General features: G+C 36.8%; 1 protein-coding gene across 1 annotated transcript; it reads left to right on the forward strand.

Moving 5' to 3' along the window:
• Window positions 1-4,432: 4,432 nt before the first annotated feature.
• On the forward strand, window positions 4,433-18,375 carry LOC132066385 (uncharacterized). Its single transcript, XM_059459705.1, has 7 exons — window positions 4,433-4,970; window positions 5,840-5,933; window positions 6,178-6,267; window positions 15,929-16,026; window positions 17,401-17,513; window positions 17,603-17,838; window positions 18,264-18,375. The coding sequence occupies exons 4-7, from the start codon at window positions 15,954-15,956 to the stop codon at window positions 18,373-18,375; spliced, it is 534 nt and encodes a 177-aa protein (XP_059315688.1). The 5' UTR covers window positions 4,433-4,970; window positions 5,840-5,933; window positions 6,178-6,267; window positions 15,929-15,953.
• The last annotated feature ends 18 nt before the right edge of the window (window positions 18,376-18,393 follow it).

Consider the following 18,393-nt stretch of genomic DNA (forward strand, 5'->3'; position numbering starts at 1 on the left):
GTGTCCTTGTGCATTCAGATGCCTCTACATTTTTATTGAATATTTCATCAGATTTTATGTTGTTTTTATGGTTTTATAACTTATCTACAACAAGGAACACATGAAAACAAAATTTGTAAAAAACTAATGGAGTAATAAGTAGTAGTAATTTACTGGAGATCAAAGGTAGTCCATAGCTGGCAGTTGATTACCTTTGAGGCGATCTTGGCCTTTGTAGTCCAGGCAACTCTAACATTTGCGCCACATAGTGTCTCACGAATAGCCTTGTAATCGGGCCTCATGTGGAAGTGGTCAAACTCATCATGCTCGTGCTCAGAAAGCTGCACTATGGCAGAAGAGCCTCACCTCTGCACCTTGGAATAATATCACATACTCCTCAATGTTGGTAGGGGAAAGCTAGTTTACATAGTACTCCTGAACCATAGAAGTGTTGATCGAAACCCCACGTCCTTGAGGTTGTGCCATAACCTAGGACACTTCGCACTTCAGATAACCATCACTAATCTCTAGTACAGCGTCAGGCACCATGTGTGGCTGTACGTCAATGCCTGAACCAATGCTCACCCTATGGAATCATGGCTCGGCCTCTAAAAACGCTACACAAATTTAGTTAACAACTTCTCCTTCCATTGAGCATTGTTCCTTTTCTCCATTTTTTTGAGTGCTAAAAAGATGTAATGGTTTAAGGTTATAGAAACTTTTGAGTCTGTTATCAGTTTGATCCAACTCCACACAGTTTGTTCCTTTTTCATTGATGTGGCACACTTAACACCAACCTAATCGTGAGAAAAAAATTCTTGCAATTACGAAAACTAAACAACCTCATTGAACAAACATTTTTTCAAAAAGGCTGAAGAAGTTGCGCAGTTCTACAAAAGGCAATATATTAGTCTCTGTTGTGCTTTGTTAATATATAGGTATTAGCCAAGCATGAAATGGGGTGGAGATTCTGGCACAAACACTATTTGCAAGTGTTCTTGTGCATTTAGATGCCTCTACATTTTTCACATTTTGTATTGAATACTTTATCTGACTCAGGTCATAAAAAAAATACCTAATGAATATACTTTTATGGTTTTGCATAACAATTATGATAAGGAATACAAGGTAAATTTTGAAGAAAAAAAAAATTAATGGACTGAAGATAACAAAACTAGCTCATGTTTCACCCAAATAGCTCAAATTTTAGATTCGAACTCCCCTTGACGTTTTCGTTTGCAGCAAATTAATTTTGTCAAACTGGAGTTTCGAGCTCCTTTAATTACTAATATTGGAGTTTTTTCAAATTGGTTCTTCAATTTTCAATTGAAAAACAGGCACCATTTAAGGTGATTTTGCATCAGAGGCGGAATCAGGATTCGAAGCTTGTGGGTTCGGTGTTCTAATTTTTTAAAGTTACTGAGTTTTTAATTAATAATTTGTACATATTTGATAAAAAATTTAATACAAATACGTGGTTCGGATAAAAGTTATTGGGTTTGACCGAACCCACATTCGATGAGCTGGCTCCACCCCTGCTTTGGATAGTCTCTTCCAACATGGAGCTATTATAAATGGCAAATAACAATTTTTCTTTCATAAAAAAAAAAGCGAGTAGACGTATACAAAGAGGTAGAAGAAGGGGAATTACTCAAGGAGGCAGAAGAAGGGGAATTACTGAGAAGGGTCGAGAGGGCAAAGAACATGTTGTCCATCAGATCTTTGGGTGTTGTTTCCACAGAACCTGAAGCATTGAAATCAGTGGCGGATTCAGAATTTTCATTCAGGGGTTAAAAAAAAAATAACCTAGAGACAATTTTGAGCACCTAGACCGCTTGAGCTAACCTTTTGCATTTATTCAGGGTATTCAAAAGTTAATATATGTATATAAACACTGAAAATCTACCCTATAAATACAATGTAATTTTTTGTCGTGGGTCGAACACCCTCGGCGCCCCTGTTTGAAATCAAAAGAAAGTTTTGGATAAAAGTTTGTCTTAAGGCCTAACTTTGCTACAAAACTCTGCCTTGTGAAATTGTCTTTTCTTTTAATTGAGCCGGGGGGTTCGAACCCCAAATCTCATGGTATTAGGCGAAGGGCAAGAATTAAAGAACAGTACATTCGAAGGGCAAGCCGCACAAAAAAATGTATTCCCATCTGGATTCCCAAATCTTCTGGGCAATTTGCACGATTGCCCTTATTCGAGGGTGATATTTAATTTTTGCCCCTCAAATTGCTGGTTTTTAATTTTAGCCTTTCGCCTAAAAATCCTGGGTTCCTTGTTCGAACCCCCCACTCAGTCAAAAATTTAAAATAAATTCGCAAGCCAAAGTTTGGATTCGCAATAAGCGTAGTTCTACCTTACAAGGTAAAGTTTGCCTTAAGTTAGCAAGTCTACCCTTAAGGCAAAGTTTGCATGAAACTCTACACAAACTCTCCCTTAAGGCAAATGCCTTAAGGCATAGGATAAACTCTGTCTTGTGATTTTTTTAAAATTTTTTGACTGAGTAGGGGTTTGAAACATAAACCTCAGGGTATTTTCGGTCACTTTTCCAAGCGAAGGCCAAAAATTAAAGACCAGTGCCTTTGCGGTAGGGCTGTAACGGTTAAACCAATAACCCAAACCAATTATTGGGTTGGTGGGTTAATGGTTCGAGTTAATGGATTACTGGTTCGGGTATCGGGTGGTGCCTTGTGGTTATTGGCTTATTGGGTCGGGTCATGGTTTGGCCAATTTTGTTAACGAGTGAATCGATAACCCGATAACCATTTATTTAATTACAATTCTACCCTTTCATATACAAAATCACTTGATTAGATTTAGGGTTCACTGATTTCCACTTCATAAACTCAGTCTCTCAACTGACGATTTCAACTTCAGAAACCCTTCTCCTCCAACTCGCCTAACGTAAACTATCATTTACTTCTTCTACAATCTACATTGCTTTCAATTTTCACTCTTGTTTTTGTGTTTTTGTATTTCTCTGGTGGTGCTAGACAAGTTATTGCTAACTGATGTTATGTAAATGCTTGAAGAATGTTTCTTATTTCCCTTATGCATTGGTGTTTGTAGTGACAGGTTTAATAAAATCACACCTTTAGTTGGTCCAATTTTGTTTACGTCCTTCATATTTCAATTATATTATTTTGTTTGGCACAGTCTTAGTAGGTGAAGCTACTTTCAGTTTTGAAGATGAGTTCTTTGTTCTTGAATTTTTTTTCCTGTGAAGTCTTAACGGTTAAACCGATAACTAACCCGATAACAAACAACAACCAATTAACCGATAACCTATTAACCGATATCTTAACGGTTCTTTAACGGTTTAACATGTCTACAAACTGATAACCGATAAGTTGAATCAATAACTTTCAAACCCCAACTGAACCGACCGATATGCAGCCCTACTTTGAAGGGAAATCCTCATAAAAAATAAATCTTTTCCACCAGAACTATCACAAAAAGCGGATTGGCCTTCATATGTACCGGTCTTTAATTTTTGCCCCTCAAATCAGCGGTCTTTAATTTTTGTCCCTGCTTCTCATTTAATGAAAATTTATGGGCCAAAGTATCCTTATTCGTTGGTCTATAAAACTAGAGATTTGGGTTCGAACCTCCGCAGAGGGAAAAAAAAAAAAATTCGCAAGACAAGATTTCATAACAAAGCCTTGTTGTATAGTTTTGTAGAATAACTTAATTTCTACAAAATTATGCAAGACAAGACATGCTTTACATAGAAACTATGCCTTAAGGCATAACTTTTGTCGAGTAGACATGTTCTTTATGAAATCTTATCTTGTAATTTTTTTTTTATCTTTCTGCTAGGTTCAATCTAATCTCAGCGTATTTTTGATCACTTAAAGTGCCGAAGGACAAAAATTAAAGACCACCCCCGGAAAGAGGCCATTTGTGCGAACGACCCGAACTATCAAAATGGTCTTTAATTTTTGAGGATTGGATTATTTTGATCCTTGATACATAACACTTAATTGAAATAATCCTTAATGTATGCAAAAATTGATCATTTTGGTCCTAAAACGTAACTTTGTTAAAAAATAAAAAAATAACGGTTCCTCTCCTCTCTCAATTAATCGTCACAAACACGCACCTCCATTAATTTACAGATCAAATTAAGAATACTGTACCACAAAATTAACCCCAAATACATTTCAGATTTTTCTGTTATCAAAATGAAATTTCCTACTTACTACATAAAAGCACTTACGAGTACAGGTAACACTGATTATTTTTTTCTTCTTAGATTCATTGTTTTCTTAACAGCCATGTCCATTTGATGCTATTTGGGTTTATTGTCATCTGTTAAAACCTCCATTTTCTTTTGATTCTTGAATGAAGATGAGATTAACAAAGAATTAGTGGCTTCAACAAGTGAAATTAACTAAACTTTGGGGAAGAAAATAGAAAATGAAGGTTTTATGATCCACAAATTCAAAAAATAATAGGGCGGATTAAAATTCATTTTCTCCTAACTCTCATGGTCTTTGACTATCGTATTACTTTGTGGTTATTACTGCTCTATGATGCTTTTATAATATGTTGCCATGGTTTATTCGTTTCCGTTATTTCTTTTCTCATGTTGTTTGGAATTGCTTGTCCTTATAGCGAGCGTCTATCGGAAACAACCTCTCTACCTCCCAAGGTAGGGTAAGGTCTGCGTACACTCTACTCTCCCCAGACCCCATTTGTGTGATTTCACCAGGTATGTTGTTGTTGTTTTCATTTACCGGAGAATTTTCCTGAATGATATATGTATTCTTTTAGCTCTATCACATGGCAGTTTACGTTTTTAACAGAGTTAGGTTTTAGGACCAAAATGATGACATTTTGCATACATTAAGGACTATTTTGATCGTTTTCTCCAGTGTTTATTGGAGGTCAAAAACACAATCAGAACCCGTCACTCACAAATCACAAAAATGGAGAAGAAGAATTATCATCAGCAAAAGCACTTCAAATTTTCAATATTAGCAGGTATGTTTCAAATTTTTGTATTTGATTATTGAAGATTTCACTTGTATTGGTGTATAGTTTATATTTGCCTACATATGAATGTATTGGTGAAATTTTATGGGCAAAATAAGCTGTCATGTGCCTTTTGATGATTGTATTCAAACACTTGGTCTAGTCGGCTTTGAGGTGTGTTTTGATAAATAGTTGGTGATGGTTGAGGTTGGAAACACAAACACCTAATAGTACGAAACTCGCAAAAAAGTGATACGTGTGTGTGTTTTTGACCATTATGTCTGTACAAATCTAAGCAGTAGTGATCAAGTAGCTAATGCCATATTGAAGTTTTTTGACTCAAAATCATTTCATGCTGTCAAAGAAAATAGATGTGACGCTGGTGCCTAGGCTTACAATCTTTTTTGTGTGCAGTGTGAGCGGTCTGAAATCATGTACAAACAGTGTTTTGCTGCATCTAGTTCTGGAGTTTTTTTTGTTGATAAGTAATTCAATTGGGTCATTACTGAAAGCTGTTTATCATTGTGTGATGATTTTGCCTATGAATCAACTGCCAACTTTTTCCTATTAGTTGAAGTTAGAGAGACCACTTTTGTGGCAGGCCTGCTTTTGTCTTCTGTATCTGTAAACCTGCTACTCATTCAACATAGCATTCAGCTTTTTGCTTTGTTACTTAAGTTCAACTTAATCTTATGGACAGTTATGTTCTTCAATCACATGACAACAGTTGAATTTAATGCATAGCTTTTGTTTCTCCTTTAGGTTTCTTTAAGTTCAAGCCGGATTTGTTTTCGTTGAAAATCAAATGGAGGAAATAGGCTTGAAGATACAAGCAAGAAGACCAGTTGAAGCTTTTGAAATCAGGTTTATCATTACAGGTGATGATTGAAAGCTCAACCTTGATCTATCTTGTCGGAAAAGCAACAGAAGGGGCGATGTAGATCCTTTGCTCAATCTTTTCCATCCTCCAAGGTCCGGTAAAATGGTCCTGAACTCAACAGCTCTTTCAATGTTCCTTATGTTGCTTCTCCTTCGACTTCCCTTTTTTCTGCTTAATGAAGCAGAAACATGAACAGCAGGGAAGCTGCAACAAAACTCCATTTTTCTCTTCTTTTAGTAGTCGTCTGATCTGTTTATATATGGGGCATTCCTGTCTTTGATATGTATTTTCTCTTTTATTTATTTGTCCTGTGATTCTATTCCCTATTCCCTACAGATAAGAAGATGCCTTTCTTAGGAGCCATAAGCTATCCAAGTTGATGATGCCCGAGGAAAGGTAGTTCCTTTTGCTTTCCTTTCTTTGAAGGTAAGATTTAATGCTAACCAAAAATTGTTGTTAAACAATGCAAACGCCACTTCCCTTGTTAGCTACTTTCCTGCCTTAAAACTTTTGCTCTTTGTGTTGCCAGCAAAAGCTTCATTTCCCATCTAATGAATGAGAAAAAGAGGAAAACAAAAGGTAGGTCGCATTAACCAAATCCTTTGGTTTTTATGTTGCCTGAAATGTTTGGGCCTCTGCAGTAGTGCCGTACATGGTATATCAGTAATTCTTTTTTTTCACAAAATTGGGGAGAAAGTCACTTTTAGGGCGGCTTCTTAAAACATAGTCAGCATTTGCAATGTATATAAATTTTAATCACTTCTTTGCCACACGGGTTCTTCTCCTCCTCATCTTACTTAACCATCCATCACAATTGATGGTGTCTTTTTCTTGGAAGTTCCAAAATCAATTGAAAAAAGAATACATCTTCTTGAGTGTAAACTTGGAGTGCAAGTTCAGTGATGTAGCGCATGACGAGGGTGTGGAAGTGAGACTTGAGACACAGGCCATCTAAAAGAGAGGAAGTTTCAAGTACCTTGGGTCCATTATCCAAGGAATGGGAGATCACGATGTCACACATCAGTTGGGAGGGTGGGTGAAACGAGGCTCGCCCTGAGTCCCCGCGTGATAAGACAGGTATCCCCAAAGTTTAAAGCAAGTTCTACAAAGCTGGTTGTTAGACCTACTTTGTATGGGGGACGGGGCGTTGGCTCAAGAAATTTCCACGTCCGTACAAGGTATAAGGTCGGCGAAATGAGGATGTTGAGATGAATACGCGGGTGATACTAGGAAGGATAGATTAGAAATGAATTATTCGGGACAAGCATGGGGCAAATTTCTCTTGGCCGAGAGGACAAGGCGGATGTTTGAGCGGAAGCGAGATGACATTTGGGCATGTGCAAAGGAGATACACCTGGGAGGCCTCGGTACGAAAGATGTGAGGACAGGGAGAGGGTCACGGGACGGTTTTCGAAGAAGTAGAGGTAGGCGAGAAAGTATTCGGGAGAAGTAATTAGGGCACGGGACATGGCGATTCTACCGAGGACATGACCTTAGATAGAAGGTTGTGGAGGATGCAGATTAGGTTAGAAGGTTAGTAAGTGGTAGAACGGGTCTCGGGTATCCTTCCATACTAGTAGGTGTAGTTACCTTGGTAGTTTCTTGTCCTTCGATTACTTGTTACTATCTGCTATCTCTTGTACTTCGATTGTCGTATAGTTTGCTGCATTTACTGTTACTTTTCTTCATAATGCTTATCTTTACTATTTTGCCATGACTTCTTTACTTTTTTCAATCCTTTCTAACTTTTTGTCATGCTTTCTCTTGAGTCGAGGGTCTTTCGGAATCACAGAATCAATCGAAACAACCAATAGGCACTGATACCATATTAAACTTTGATGAATTGATTTGAAGTTAAAACTCGGCGAAACGAATGGTGATTGACCGCTGATCGAGTTCACGAGTAGAGAGAGAAAGTGTGGAGCAAAAATCTGAATTTGTGAAAATGAGAACTCAAATGTTTATTTCCACTAACTGAAAGTTATATACACATGTATAGCTCACATTACAACTGTCAACAGCTAAGCATGACTAACTAACTCCTAAAATAACTATCATACTCTAATCATTAGCTAACTAACCGACTCTAATGTAATTAACTAATTAATTTAAACTGATATCTTCAATAATAGTCGGTCTAACAACCACCCTATAAACTTACCTTTATTAAGTCTCGGTTACATATACTTTTCACATAGGACATCAGATACGAGCTTCCATTCTATCTACCCGCTCTAATACCATGTGCGACATCCTCGTCGATCTCTCTATTTTCTTGGATTATAGACCCAAGGTTCTTAAAGCTTTCTCTTTTAGGGATGACATGCGTATCAGTCCTCACTTCCCCATCCGCCTCATGTGATGTGCCACTGAACTTGCACTCCATGTATTCTATTTTAGTCCTGCTCAACCTGAAACCTTTAGACTCTAGGGTTTGTCGAGACCTCTAGGTTGCCGTTAACTCCGCTGCATGTCTCGTTGATCAATACTATGTCGTATGTAGGTAATATACACCATGACACCTCCTCTTGAATATTCCGTGTCAATTCATCCATCACCAAAGCAAATAAAAACGGGTTGAGAGCTGATCTTTGGTGCAACCCTATCTCGGCTGGGAAGTGTTCAGAGTCTCTTCTCACTATCCTCACTCGGGTCTACATGTCCTTAATCACTCTAATGTATGTCATAGGCACACCTCTAGACTCCAAGCATCTCCATAAACCTCCTTCGGGACTTTGTCATATACCTTTTCTAGGTCAATGAACACCATATGTAAGTGTTTTTCCTCTCTTGTACTACTACAACAATCTCCGTAAAGATGAACAGCTTCCATAGTCGATCGTCTAGGCATGAATCTGAATTGGTTCTCGAAAATAGACACTCCTCATCCTCATCTCGATCGCCCTTTCCAAATTTTCATAGTGCGGCTTATTGGTTTGATACCCATATAGTTGTTGCAATTTTGAATATCGTCCTTGTTGTTGTACAAATCATTGTACTCTATTCTTCAGGTACTCTAGTCCTTCTGAAAATAATATTAAACAACCAGTTAGCCACTCTAAACCTACCTTGCCTGCGCTTTTAGATTCCGCATATATCTCGTCTGGCCCGATCGTTCTTCCCCTCTCATCTTATGAATTGTCCTCTTCCCTTAACCTCCTCAAACTTTATACACCTGCAATACCCATAATCTCGACGGCTCTCGCATTGCTCTATATCACGTAACACAATACTCCTGTCTCCCCCTTCATTTTAGAGTTTATGGAAGTACGCCTTCAATCTCCGTTTAATTTGTGCCTTTTTCACTATACTTTGTCATCCTCGTCTTTAATACATCTCAATTGGTCTGGTCGCGAGCCTTCCTCTCGCTCGCCATGGCGAGCCTATATAACTTATTTTCCCCACCTTCGTCCTTTAGCTTTTCATACAAGTGTTCAAATGCTGTCGTTTTAGCGGTCGTGGCCGTCATACTCGCTTCCTTTCTTCACAGCCTTGTACCTTTATCTGTTTGTCCTCTTTTGCTCGTCGTTTTTGCTCTCCACTAACTTCATGTAAGCAACCTTCTTGTCTTCCACTTTCCCTTGTACCTCTCCATTCCACCACCAGTCCCGTAAAAGTTTGCCTTGGAGACCTCTAACACCTCTGTAGCTGCTTCCATAAGACAATTAGCTTGCCTAGGCCACATACTATCTGTGTCCCCATATTTCCTTAGTCAACAACACCCCCCCCCCCCCCCCCACAAAAAACACACGCACACTCTATCCTTGGTTGGTCATACAAAGCTCTCTTTTCCTCTTATTTTTAATCTATGGATCCATTGCCAACAACTTATGCTAGGTTGTGAGGTTCTCACTCAGGATAGCCTTACGGTCCTTGCATAAACCTCAGTCACTCTTCCTAAGGAGTAGGTGATGAATTTGAGTCTCTATCATCGTACTATGATGTGTGACCAAACGTTCCTCTTTTTTCTGAAAACTCGAGTTCGCTATCACAAATTCAAAAGTTTTAGAAAAATTCAAAAGTGCAACTCCTCCTTTATTTCTATCCCCAAAACCAAAAACGCCATGCCCATCATCATAGCCACTCGAAGCTGTCCTGATGTGACCATTGATATCTCCTCCTAAGAATAACTTCTCGGTGTGAGGAATACCTCGTATTACCTCATCCAGATTCTCCCAGAAGTGCTTTTTGACCTCGTCAAGCTTGCTTGTGGTGCGTAAGCACTAATGATGCTAAAAGTAAGCCCTCCAACAACTAGCTTAATAACCATCATCCTGTCATTCACCCTCCTAACCTCAACCACTTGCTCCCGAAGTTCTCTATCTATTAAAATACCCACTCCATTCCTACTTCTCGAGAATTCTGAGTACCACAATTAAATACTTAATTTTATATAGTCATATACAAGATAGATTACTCAAGCATGTTTGTTGTTTTCAACCAACACTAGATAATTTTGATTCATTTCAAGCACGAAAGAGCTCCCACGATTGTCAAAGTTATAATTTTCACCGTATGTAACTGAAGTCGAACAAACTGTGATTACACTGGGTATGTCGTAGTTATTATTTTCTCCTCGGAATACCTTGTAACTTAATATCTCTCAATTTAGACATACAACTCTACTATTAGAGTCTTAGATGGTCCTTCACCAGAAATATTCTGTTAAAAGTTGCATAGAATTTAGATAATCTTACTAACTTACCACATCTGTCTAAGTTCATACATGCATGATTGGAGCAGATGAAGTCTTGAGTTATTGTAATTTTAGCCGAATTTCAGTTGCACCGTGTCGTGGTGTGGGATCCGGATTTGATCTTCCGATTTTGGGTATTTTGTCAAAATCGACGGAGAAATTCAGGGCAGATACAATAATTTCCATAATCAAAACAAAATCTAAGATGAACTTGAAGAAAATGGAATACCTTGAAGTTTCTATTTAGATCATGAAGATCGTAGTTATTATTTTCTCCTCGGAATACCTTGTAACTTAATATCTCTCAATTTAGACATACAACTCTCCACATCCGTATCCGTACATCATGAAGACGCCCAAATCCGAGCAACTCAGACTATTAGGAATCAATAAATCTGTTAGCAGTCCTTGGTCTCCAATTTGTTTACAGTAGTTATTTGCAGTAGTTACTTATATGAGTTAATTGCAGTTTCTTAGTAGTAGTTGTTTGCAGTTTCTCATTCCAGTAATGTTAGGAAAACATGTCCTAGTTTCTAGGGGTAGTTATCTTGTTAGTATTTGTATTTAAACTCTACTATATGTTTATCCCAGGAAATGTAAGAAAAAAATTATTCCAGTTTTTGAGTACTTAAACTCAAGAGATCGCAGGTTCTCTCTTAACGAACCAGCATCATAGGTCGGAAAAAGAAATCATCTTCTCCTAGTTCTCTCTACATTAACTCTGATTCTGTCTTACATCGTCCCGTAACTTGATCTGTAATCGGGGAGCGTAACAACTTGGTATCAGAGTCGGGAGTTATGCAGATCAAATTCAACATCAACTGGCACAATTGGTGAACTTGTTCCAGGAAGAACGTGCAGCCAATTTAGCCAGACAGGGAGCCATAATGCTCGTTTGGATGCACTCACAAAGGACTTAGCAAATTCGAAGGCCGATTCTGAATCAACTGAAAATACGAGTCAGAACCGAGGTTGGAAGGGTAAAGCTACAGCGGCAGGAGGGTCAGGATCAGAAACAGGAGGAAGTTCCACAATTCCTAGATATACAAAGTTGGATTTCCCACGATTTAATGGCCAAGAAGACCCTTTAGGATGGCTGAATAGGTCTGAGCATTTCTTCCGACATCAGCAAACACCAGAAGAAGAAAAAATTGGACTTGCTTCGTTTCATTTGGAAGGAATTGCACAACTCTGGTTTCTTCAACTAGAGAAAGATATGCCTCAATGCTCTTGGGATGAGTTCAAACATCAGTGTAACCTTCGTTTTGGACCACCAATTAGAAGTCCAAAGTTGGGAGAATTGGCTAAGTTACGCCAAAATGGATTTGTGGCAGATTACCAAGAAAAGTTTGAGCAATTGGTTTCGCGGGCTGGTACCCTTACACAGGCGCAGAAAATTGAACTATACATTAGTGGTCTTGCTGATTACATAGCAGTTGAGATAGAGTTGCATAATCCTCCTGGTTTGGCTACAGCGATGAGTATTTCCCGGCTTTGTGAACGCAAGGAACAACCCCTTTGTTCGCAAATGTTAGATGTCAGTAGATCAAAGTAGATCAAAGACAACAGATTTCTCACCTCAACAACCCGCCAGATTTGTGCAGAAATTGACCAAATCTGAGATGGATGAAAGACGACTTAAGGGACTCTGTTACAACTATGACGGACTATTCACTTGGGGACATCAGTGCAAGAAATTATTCTGGATTTATTTCATTGACGATGAGGAAGGATTTGATGGAAAAGGGGGAAATACTAGTACTTTCCACACTTAGCGCTTGAGGACAAGCGCGATTTAAAGGAGGGGGGGGGGGGGGGGTTAATGTTAGCGGTCTTTGGTCTCCAATTTGTTTACAGTAGTTATTTGCAGTAGTTACTTCTGTGTAGAAGTTAATTGCAGTTTCTTAGTAGTAGTTGTTTGCAGTTTCTCATTCCAGTAATGTTAGCAAAACATGCCCCTGTTTCTAGGGGTAGTTATCTTATTAGTATTTGTATTTAAACTCTATGTTTATCCCAGGAAATGTAAGTAGAAAATTATTCCAGTTTTTGAGTACTTAAACTCAAGAAATCGCAGGTTCTCTCTTAACGAACCAGTGTCATAGGTCGGAAAAAGAAATCATCTTCTCCTAATTCTCTCTATATTAACTCTGATTCGCTCTTACATCGTCCCGTAACTCGATCTATAACCGGGGACCGTAACAAAATCCCATAAAGTTTAGTAGGCAATCGAATAACTTAATTAAAACGGTATCTAATTAACAGTAAATTAATTTCTTACCTAGGTGATATCATCTTATCAAGTCTTTGCTGTTTCATTTTCTATTTGGTAATAAGAGTTGCACAATCTCAATGCCCCAAGTTTCATTGAAATACTTCTCATTTTCTGCTAAAAATCTTTTTCCTCAGATTAAGTAGTGGGATTTAATAAAAGAAAAGCTGTTTGACTTTAGAAAATGGTTGATAGCAACAACTAAGGGCCTGTTTGGAAGGACACATGAGAATTGAATTTGAGCGTAATTGGTGTAATTACTTGATTAGTAGGGAATTAGGTGTAATTGAAAGAGGGTATTACACACTCCAATTCTCAAGGGGGGTCGAGAATTGGGTGTAATTACATGGTATAACTATAAGGTTACTTTTTAATTTCTTTCCTTTTTTATTTTAATTTCTTTTCTTTTTAATTTTTTAATTTCTATTATTTTAATTTCATTTTTATTTTTACTTTTTAAATTGTTTTTTTGTTTAAAATATATTTTTCTTTTTACATATTTTATCTTTCATTTTCTTTCTTCTCATTTTCAAACCTTTACTTCTTGTGATTCAGTGTAATTGCTCGTTCTTTTTATTTCTTATTTATTTTTCTTTATTTTCTTCATTTGGTGTAATTGCGTTATTATTCTAGTGTTTGAAACTACACTCCTAATAATAGAAAAAAGTAGTCATTAACAAACTTGACATATAACGAGTGATGTCATTAAAGTAGAATTTCGTTGTTGTAATGAGTTTATAGACTTATGTTTTACTTTTCTTTTGAATTATATTTATTGAAGTTATATTGGAACTTATTTCATGTTATATAGAAATTGACATAAGAGTATTATGTAAAAAAAAATTGGATTATGAATTTATGTTATATTTTCGGTTAGTAGTATTGACTTGTTATTTTACATTGCATGCCGTTCATTTTTCAATTGAAATTGATAGGTTAATTGTTTGTCAACCATTTGAATAATGTTGTGGCATTATATTTATAAATATTAATATTTTCTCAAATATGTAGTCCATGATATTCTTACAAAATGTATGTTTTTAGTTTGATAATTAATTAAAATATTATTAATTTAAGAAATATATATCAATTATTTTTTACAATATTAGTTACAAATATATGATTAACAATTGATATAATTTCAAGAAACAATATATATCTTATTACCTAATTTAATATCATTTATAAATGCACATATTTGTCAAATATTAGCTTTTAAATTTTGATAATTAGTTTTTATTTTTAAAATTTAATCAAATTGTAATTACACTTGTGCAACCAAACAGTACGCTTTTAATTACACTGTAATTACGATATGACAAACAAACAAGTCTTCGTAACTATTATATTGCGTAATTACTACCCTAGTAATCACACCAATTCAAACAGACCCTAAATACATATATGGTAAGCAGTTAGCAACAATCAAATGCAAATCTAAATTAGATCACATAGTATAACGTATTTCAAATTTATTCAATACCTTTGCACTTTTTTAACTGATTGGTAACTTTTTTTTTTTTTTTTTTCAATTTAATTGTTTTAATAATAAATAGGCTGGTAGACGCAAAAAGATGGTAGCTACTCCTTCAATTTCAATTTGTTTTTTTGGTTTTGACTTGACACGGAGTTTAAGAAAGTAAAATAGACTTTTAATCTTGTGGTCTTAAACTAAAGATATGCTGAATGTACCAAAATGCCCTTTATCTTTTGGTCTTAAACATGCCATGTGGAAAGTTGAAACTAAAGAGTTGCCAAAAAAGGAAAGAGGTTTAAACGAACTAAAAAGGAAAGTAAGACAAACAAATTGAAACGGAGGGGTACCTTATATAAAGTTAAATACACAGATAATGTAAATATTTTTTCTACTGTTAATTTGTGTATCCTAAATAAAATAAAAGGATGGGGGTTGTTTCTTATTTAGAGATTTATGAGTTTTAAGTATCTTACATGGAATTCAGTGCAAAATTTGCTTAGAGACCGAAATGGAATTTGCAGAAAGTTAATGAGTGATTGTCCAATTATGAAAAAGCCTATTAGATTAGCTCAAATTTAAGAAGGTTCACTAATAGATTAACTCAAATTTAAGAAGGTTCACTAACTTTTACCGTCACCTCTTTTGTTCGAAGCTTTAGAGGTCAAGTGTTACAGTAAAAACTGTTGTTTGTTTTTCACCTAAAAAACTTTGACTTGGACAACCAATTGATTTCTTTTTTTTTTCTTCTGCTTACTTTTTAGGATTGGCTTCTATTTTGACTTCGCCTCTAATATGAATTAACACCTCTTTATTTATTTTGCTTTATTTAGTTATTTATTACTATGGGTAAAATGTCAAAGGATAAAAAATCTCTAGGTCCTTTTCTCCCTGTGTTGCTCGGTCTCTTCGAAAATGTCGACGGGTGCGTGTGAGATTTTCCAAACGTAGTGCATTTTTGGAGAATCCGACACGGGTGCATCACCATTTTTGGAGAGTGCGAGCAACATAGTTTTCTCCTAATCTTTTAACCAATAGAGGGTCTATCGGAAACATCCTCTCTATCTCGCAAGGTAGCGGTAAGGTCTGTGTCCACTCTACCCTCCCCAGACCCCACTTGTGCGATTACACTATATATACACTATCTTCTTTTTTATTTCTTTCACTTTTGCATGTACTGTCACTTACTATACTTTCAATCACCCCTTATAAAGCTTCCATCTTTCATTTCCACCACCTTATTCTCTCAATTCAACTCTCCTTTTTATCTCTCTCTGTGTGTGTATTCTTCTTTGTGTAATCTAAGTGGGATTTTTATTCTTGAGACCCTTTCTTCATTTTTCCTACTTGTTCTTGCTCAAATCTTCTTTCCCTTCTCTTGTCTGTGGTTAATTAAGGCTTTGCTTTTGGTGATCATGGCCAGTTTGGAGGCTCAACATTTGTAAGCTTTTATGTGTTAGATCGCCAGTTATTTTATAGCAAAAGCAACTAGGCCTCAATGTTATTTAGTACTTACCTTTTTAATGATTGATACACTTGATAATCTGCGCTTGTCTACTTTTCCTTTGATTTCTACTTTATGAGAATTTTTCCCTTTGTTTGACTGTTTTTAATCATGCTTCTCTGTTAATTTGTTTGCGTTTTTTAGACTTGAACAAATCATTCTCGATTACATGTTTAAAAGAGGTTTCCATCAGGCTGGTGAGGTATTCTTCCGCGAACTGTTTACCAATCAAAATCCTGATGGTAAGTAACTCCTTTTAATGAATTCTATTCGTTAATCAGATGCTTAAAACTGATCCTCTAATGAATAAAGATATGTGTTTTAGGCCTTATTTTTTTCATTAAGATTAAGACGTCTGAATCTGAATGAACATTTGAATGATTAAGATGTTTTCTCTAGATCTGAACATTGAATGATTAAGACTGTTTGTTTTTCAACATCTATTCGTACATAATTTATTTATTTAAACAAAATAGATATACAAGTTAAATAAAAAAGTAACTAACTATTAGAAAATAAATATAAATTTAATAAAATAAAATAATTATTAAACATTTATGTTCGCTAGTGATCTTTGTAGTGGTGGTGTTGGTGATGGTTGGTGCTAGTGGCTAGTAATGGTGGTGGTGATATTTATGATGGTGGAGGTGGTTGGTGTTGTAGTAACTGGCGCGCTGGTGGCGGTTGGTGGTGGTGGTGGTGGCTGTGATGGAGGAGTTGGTTGATGTTAGTAATTGGTGGTGTTGGTGGTGGCGGTTGAAGAATGTGTAGTGGTTGATGATGGTGTTGGTGGAAGTTGGCGGCGGTGCTAGTTATGATGGTAGAGGTGGGTGATAGTAAAGACTAGTAGCAGTGATGGTAGTGGCTGAGAGTGGTAGCAGGATGGAGGTGGGTGGTGGTTGATAGTGGTAGTTAGTGGTGGTGGGGGTGGAGAGTGGGTTGGGGTGAGGGTGGATAGGTGGTGGGGCGCCGGAGGTTTGGAGGGTAGGGGTGGGGTGGTAATGGTGGTTGTGATGGCAAAGGTGGTTAGTGGTGGTGGGTGGGGTAGGGGTGGAGAGTGGGTTGCGGTGGTGGTGGGGTGGTGGTGGTTGGGAGGATGGGTTGGGAGTGAAGCTGGTGGTTGTGGACAGAGTAGTGGTAAAAATTATCCGTGAAAAAGTATCTCAATGATATTAAGATTTTTCTCAAGATCTTAATGATTAAGACATATTCAGACCAAATAAGTGGCTAGATCTTATTGTAAACAAATGCACTAATGACCTAAGGTCTGAACCATTCATATTCAGACCTCCATTAAGTGCAAACAAATGAAGCCTTAGTAATGGGTTTTTTATTATACCTGAAAGGTTCATAAAGTTCTTATGCTTAATTAGTTTGGTAATTCTTACTTATGACCATATGGTGCATTGCTGATCATGTTGTTCTTGAAATTTGTTAATAAGTTGAGGGCATTCTCCTTGATTGATGTGGTACATTGTAGTTACCTAATGTTGGATGTTTTAACTGTATTAATTGCCATTTACTATCTTGAAAAGATTTTTGATGGAGTTGAAGTAATGTGATAATGTGATATCGAGCTTTGGAGTGATGATTTTTGATTTTGTGGTTCGTTTCAGCCATCGATTCTCCTCATGAAGCATTTCTGCAAGCGTGTTGGGGTAAATTTTATGAAGCATACAACTCTATCTTCCCTGATGTTCCATTATTTGCTGCCGAATCCTTTGATAAGGTGTTACCCGTGGACCCTTTATATGCCATGTTCATGTTTAACTGATATGAAATAATTTCGAACTCAATGCTTGATCTCTGAATTCTCAGGTCGCACAGACTCTGGAAAATGTTGTGGCTGATAGCGGTCCCACAAATCAATTCTATGCTTCTGATCATGCGGGAGCAAACATCTCTAATGTGATGCCGTCACCTCATTTGACGGCATCCTCTGCTGTGATGGAATCTAGCGGTCCTGATCATATGGACGCTAGATTTTTAGACTTGTTGTCATCTTTTGATGCCTTTTATGCTTTACCGGATTTATCAGACTTGCAGCTTCCTGGGTACTAGCATGTTATGATTATTGCTAAATTGATCATTTTTACCTAGTTACTTGAACAAGGATTATGGTTGAGTGCTTGACGCGATGTGGATTTTGTTCTCCTTAATTCGTCTGATATCATTATCTTAAAACTGCTATGGCAACGAAAGAAGATTGACCAAAATCACGTTCTTATTTTGTCTGTGTATTGCTATTAATTATGACCTTCTGATATATGAAATGTCAAGAGTTTCTTGCAAAACTTGGCTATTAAGGAATGCTCTTTAGTCTAGTAACTAGAACCAACTGCTTGGCGTGTAATATGAGAGATTTTTCATATTATCTTGATAGTCCAAGCATGTTTTGTATATGAAACCATTACTTTGGTTGTTGGGTTTGCATATCAGAATCTTCTAATTCTTTATGTTGTATGTTCATGTCCTTCAGCGATCAAATGCAGCAAATGCCAACTATTCCTCCAGAGTGGAATGCAAGAGTATGTTTACATTCCCCACACATTTGCAAGCTTTTTAATAAAAAAGTAGTTGAAAATTATTGACAAGTTTTTATTCCTGCC

Source organism: Lycium ferocissimum, chromosome 8, assembly GCF_029784015.1.
Source record: "Lycium ferocissimum isolate CSIRO_LF1 chromosome 8, AGI_CSIRO_Lferr_CH_V1, whole genome shotgun sequence".
Classification (NCBI taxonomy): domain Eukaryota; kingdom Viridiplantae; phylum Streptophyta; class Magnoliopsida; order Solanales; family Solanaceae; genus Lycium; species Lycium ferocissimum.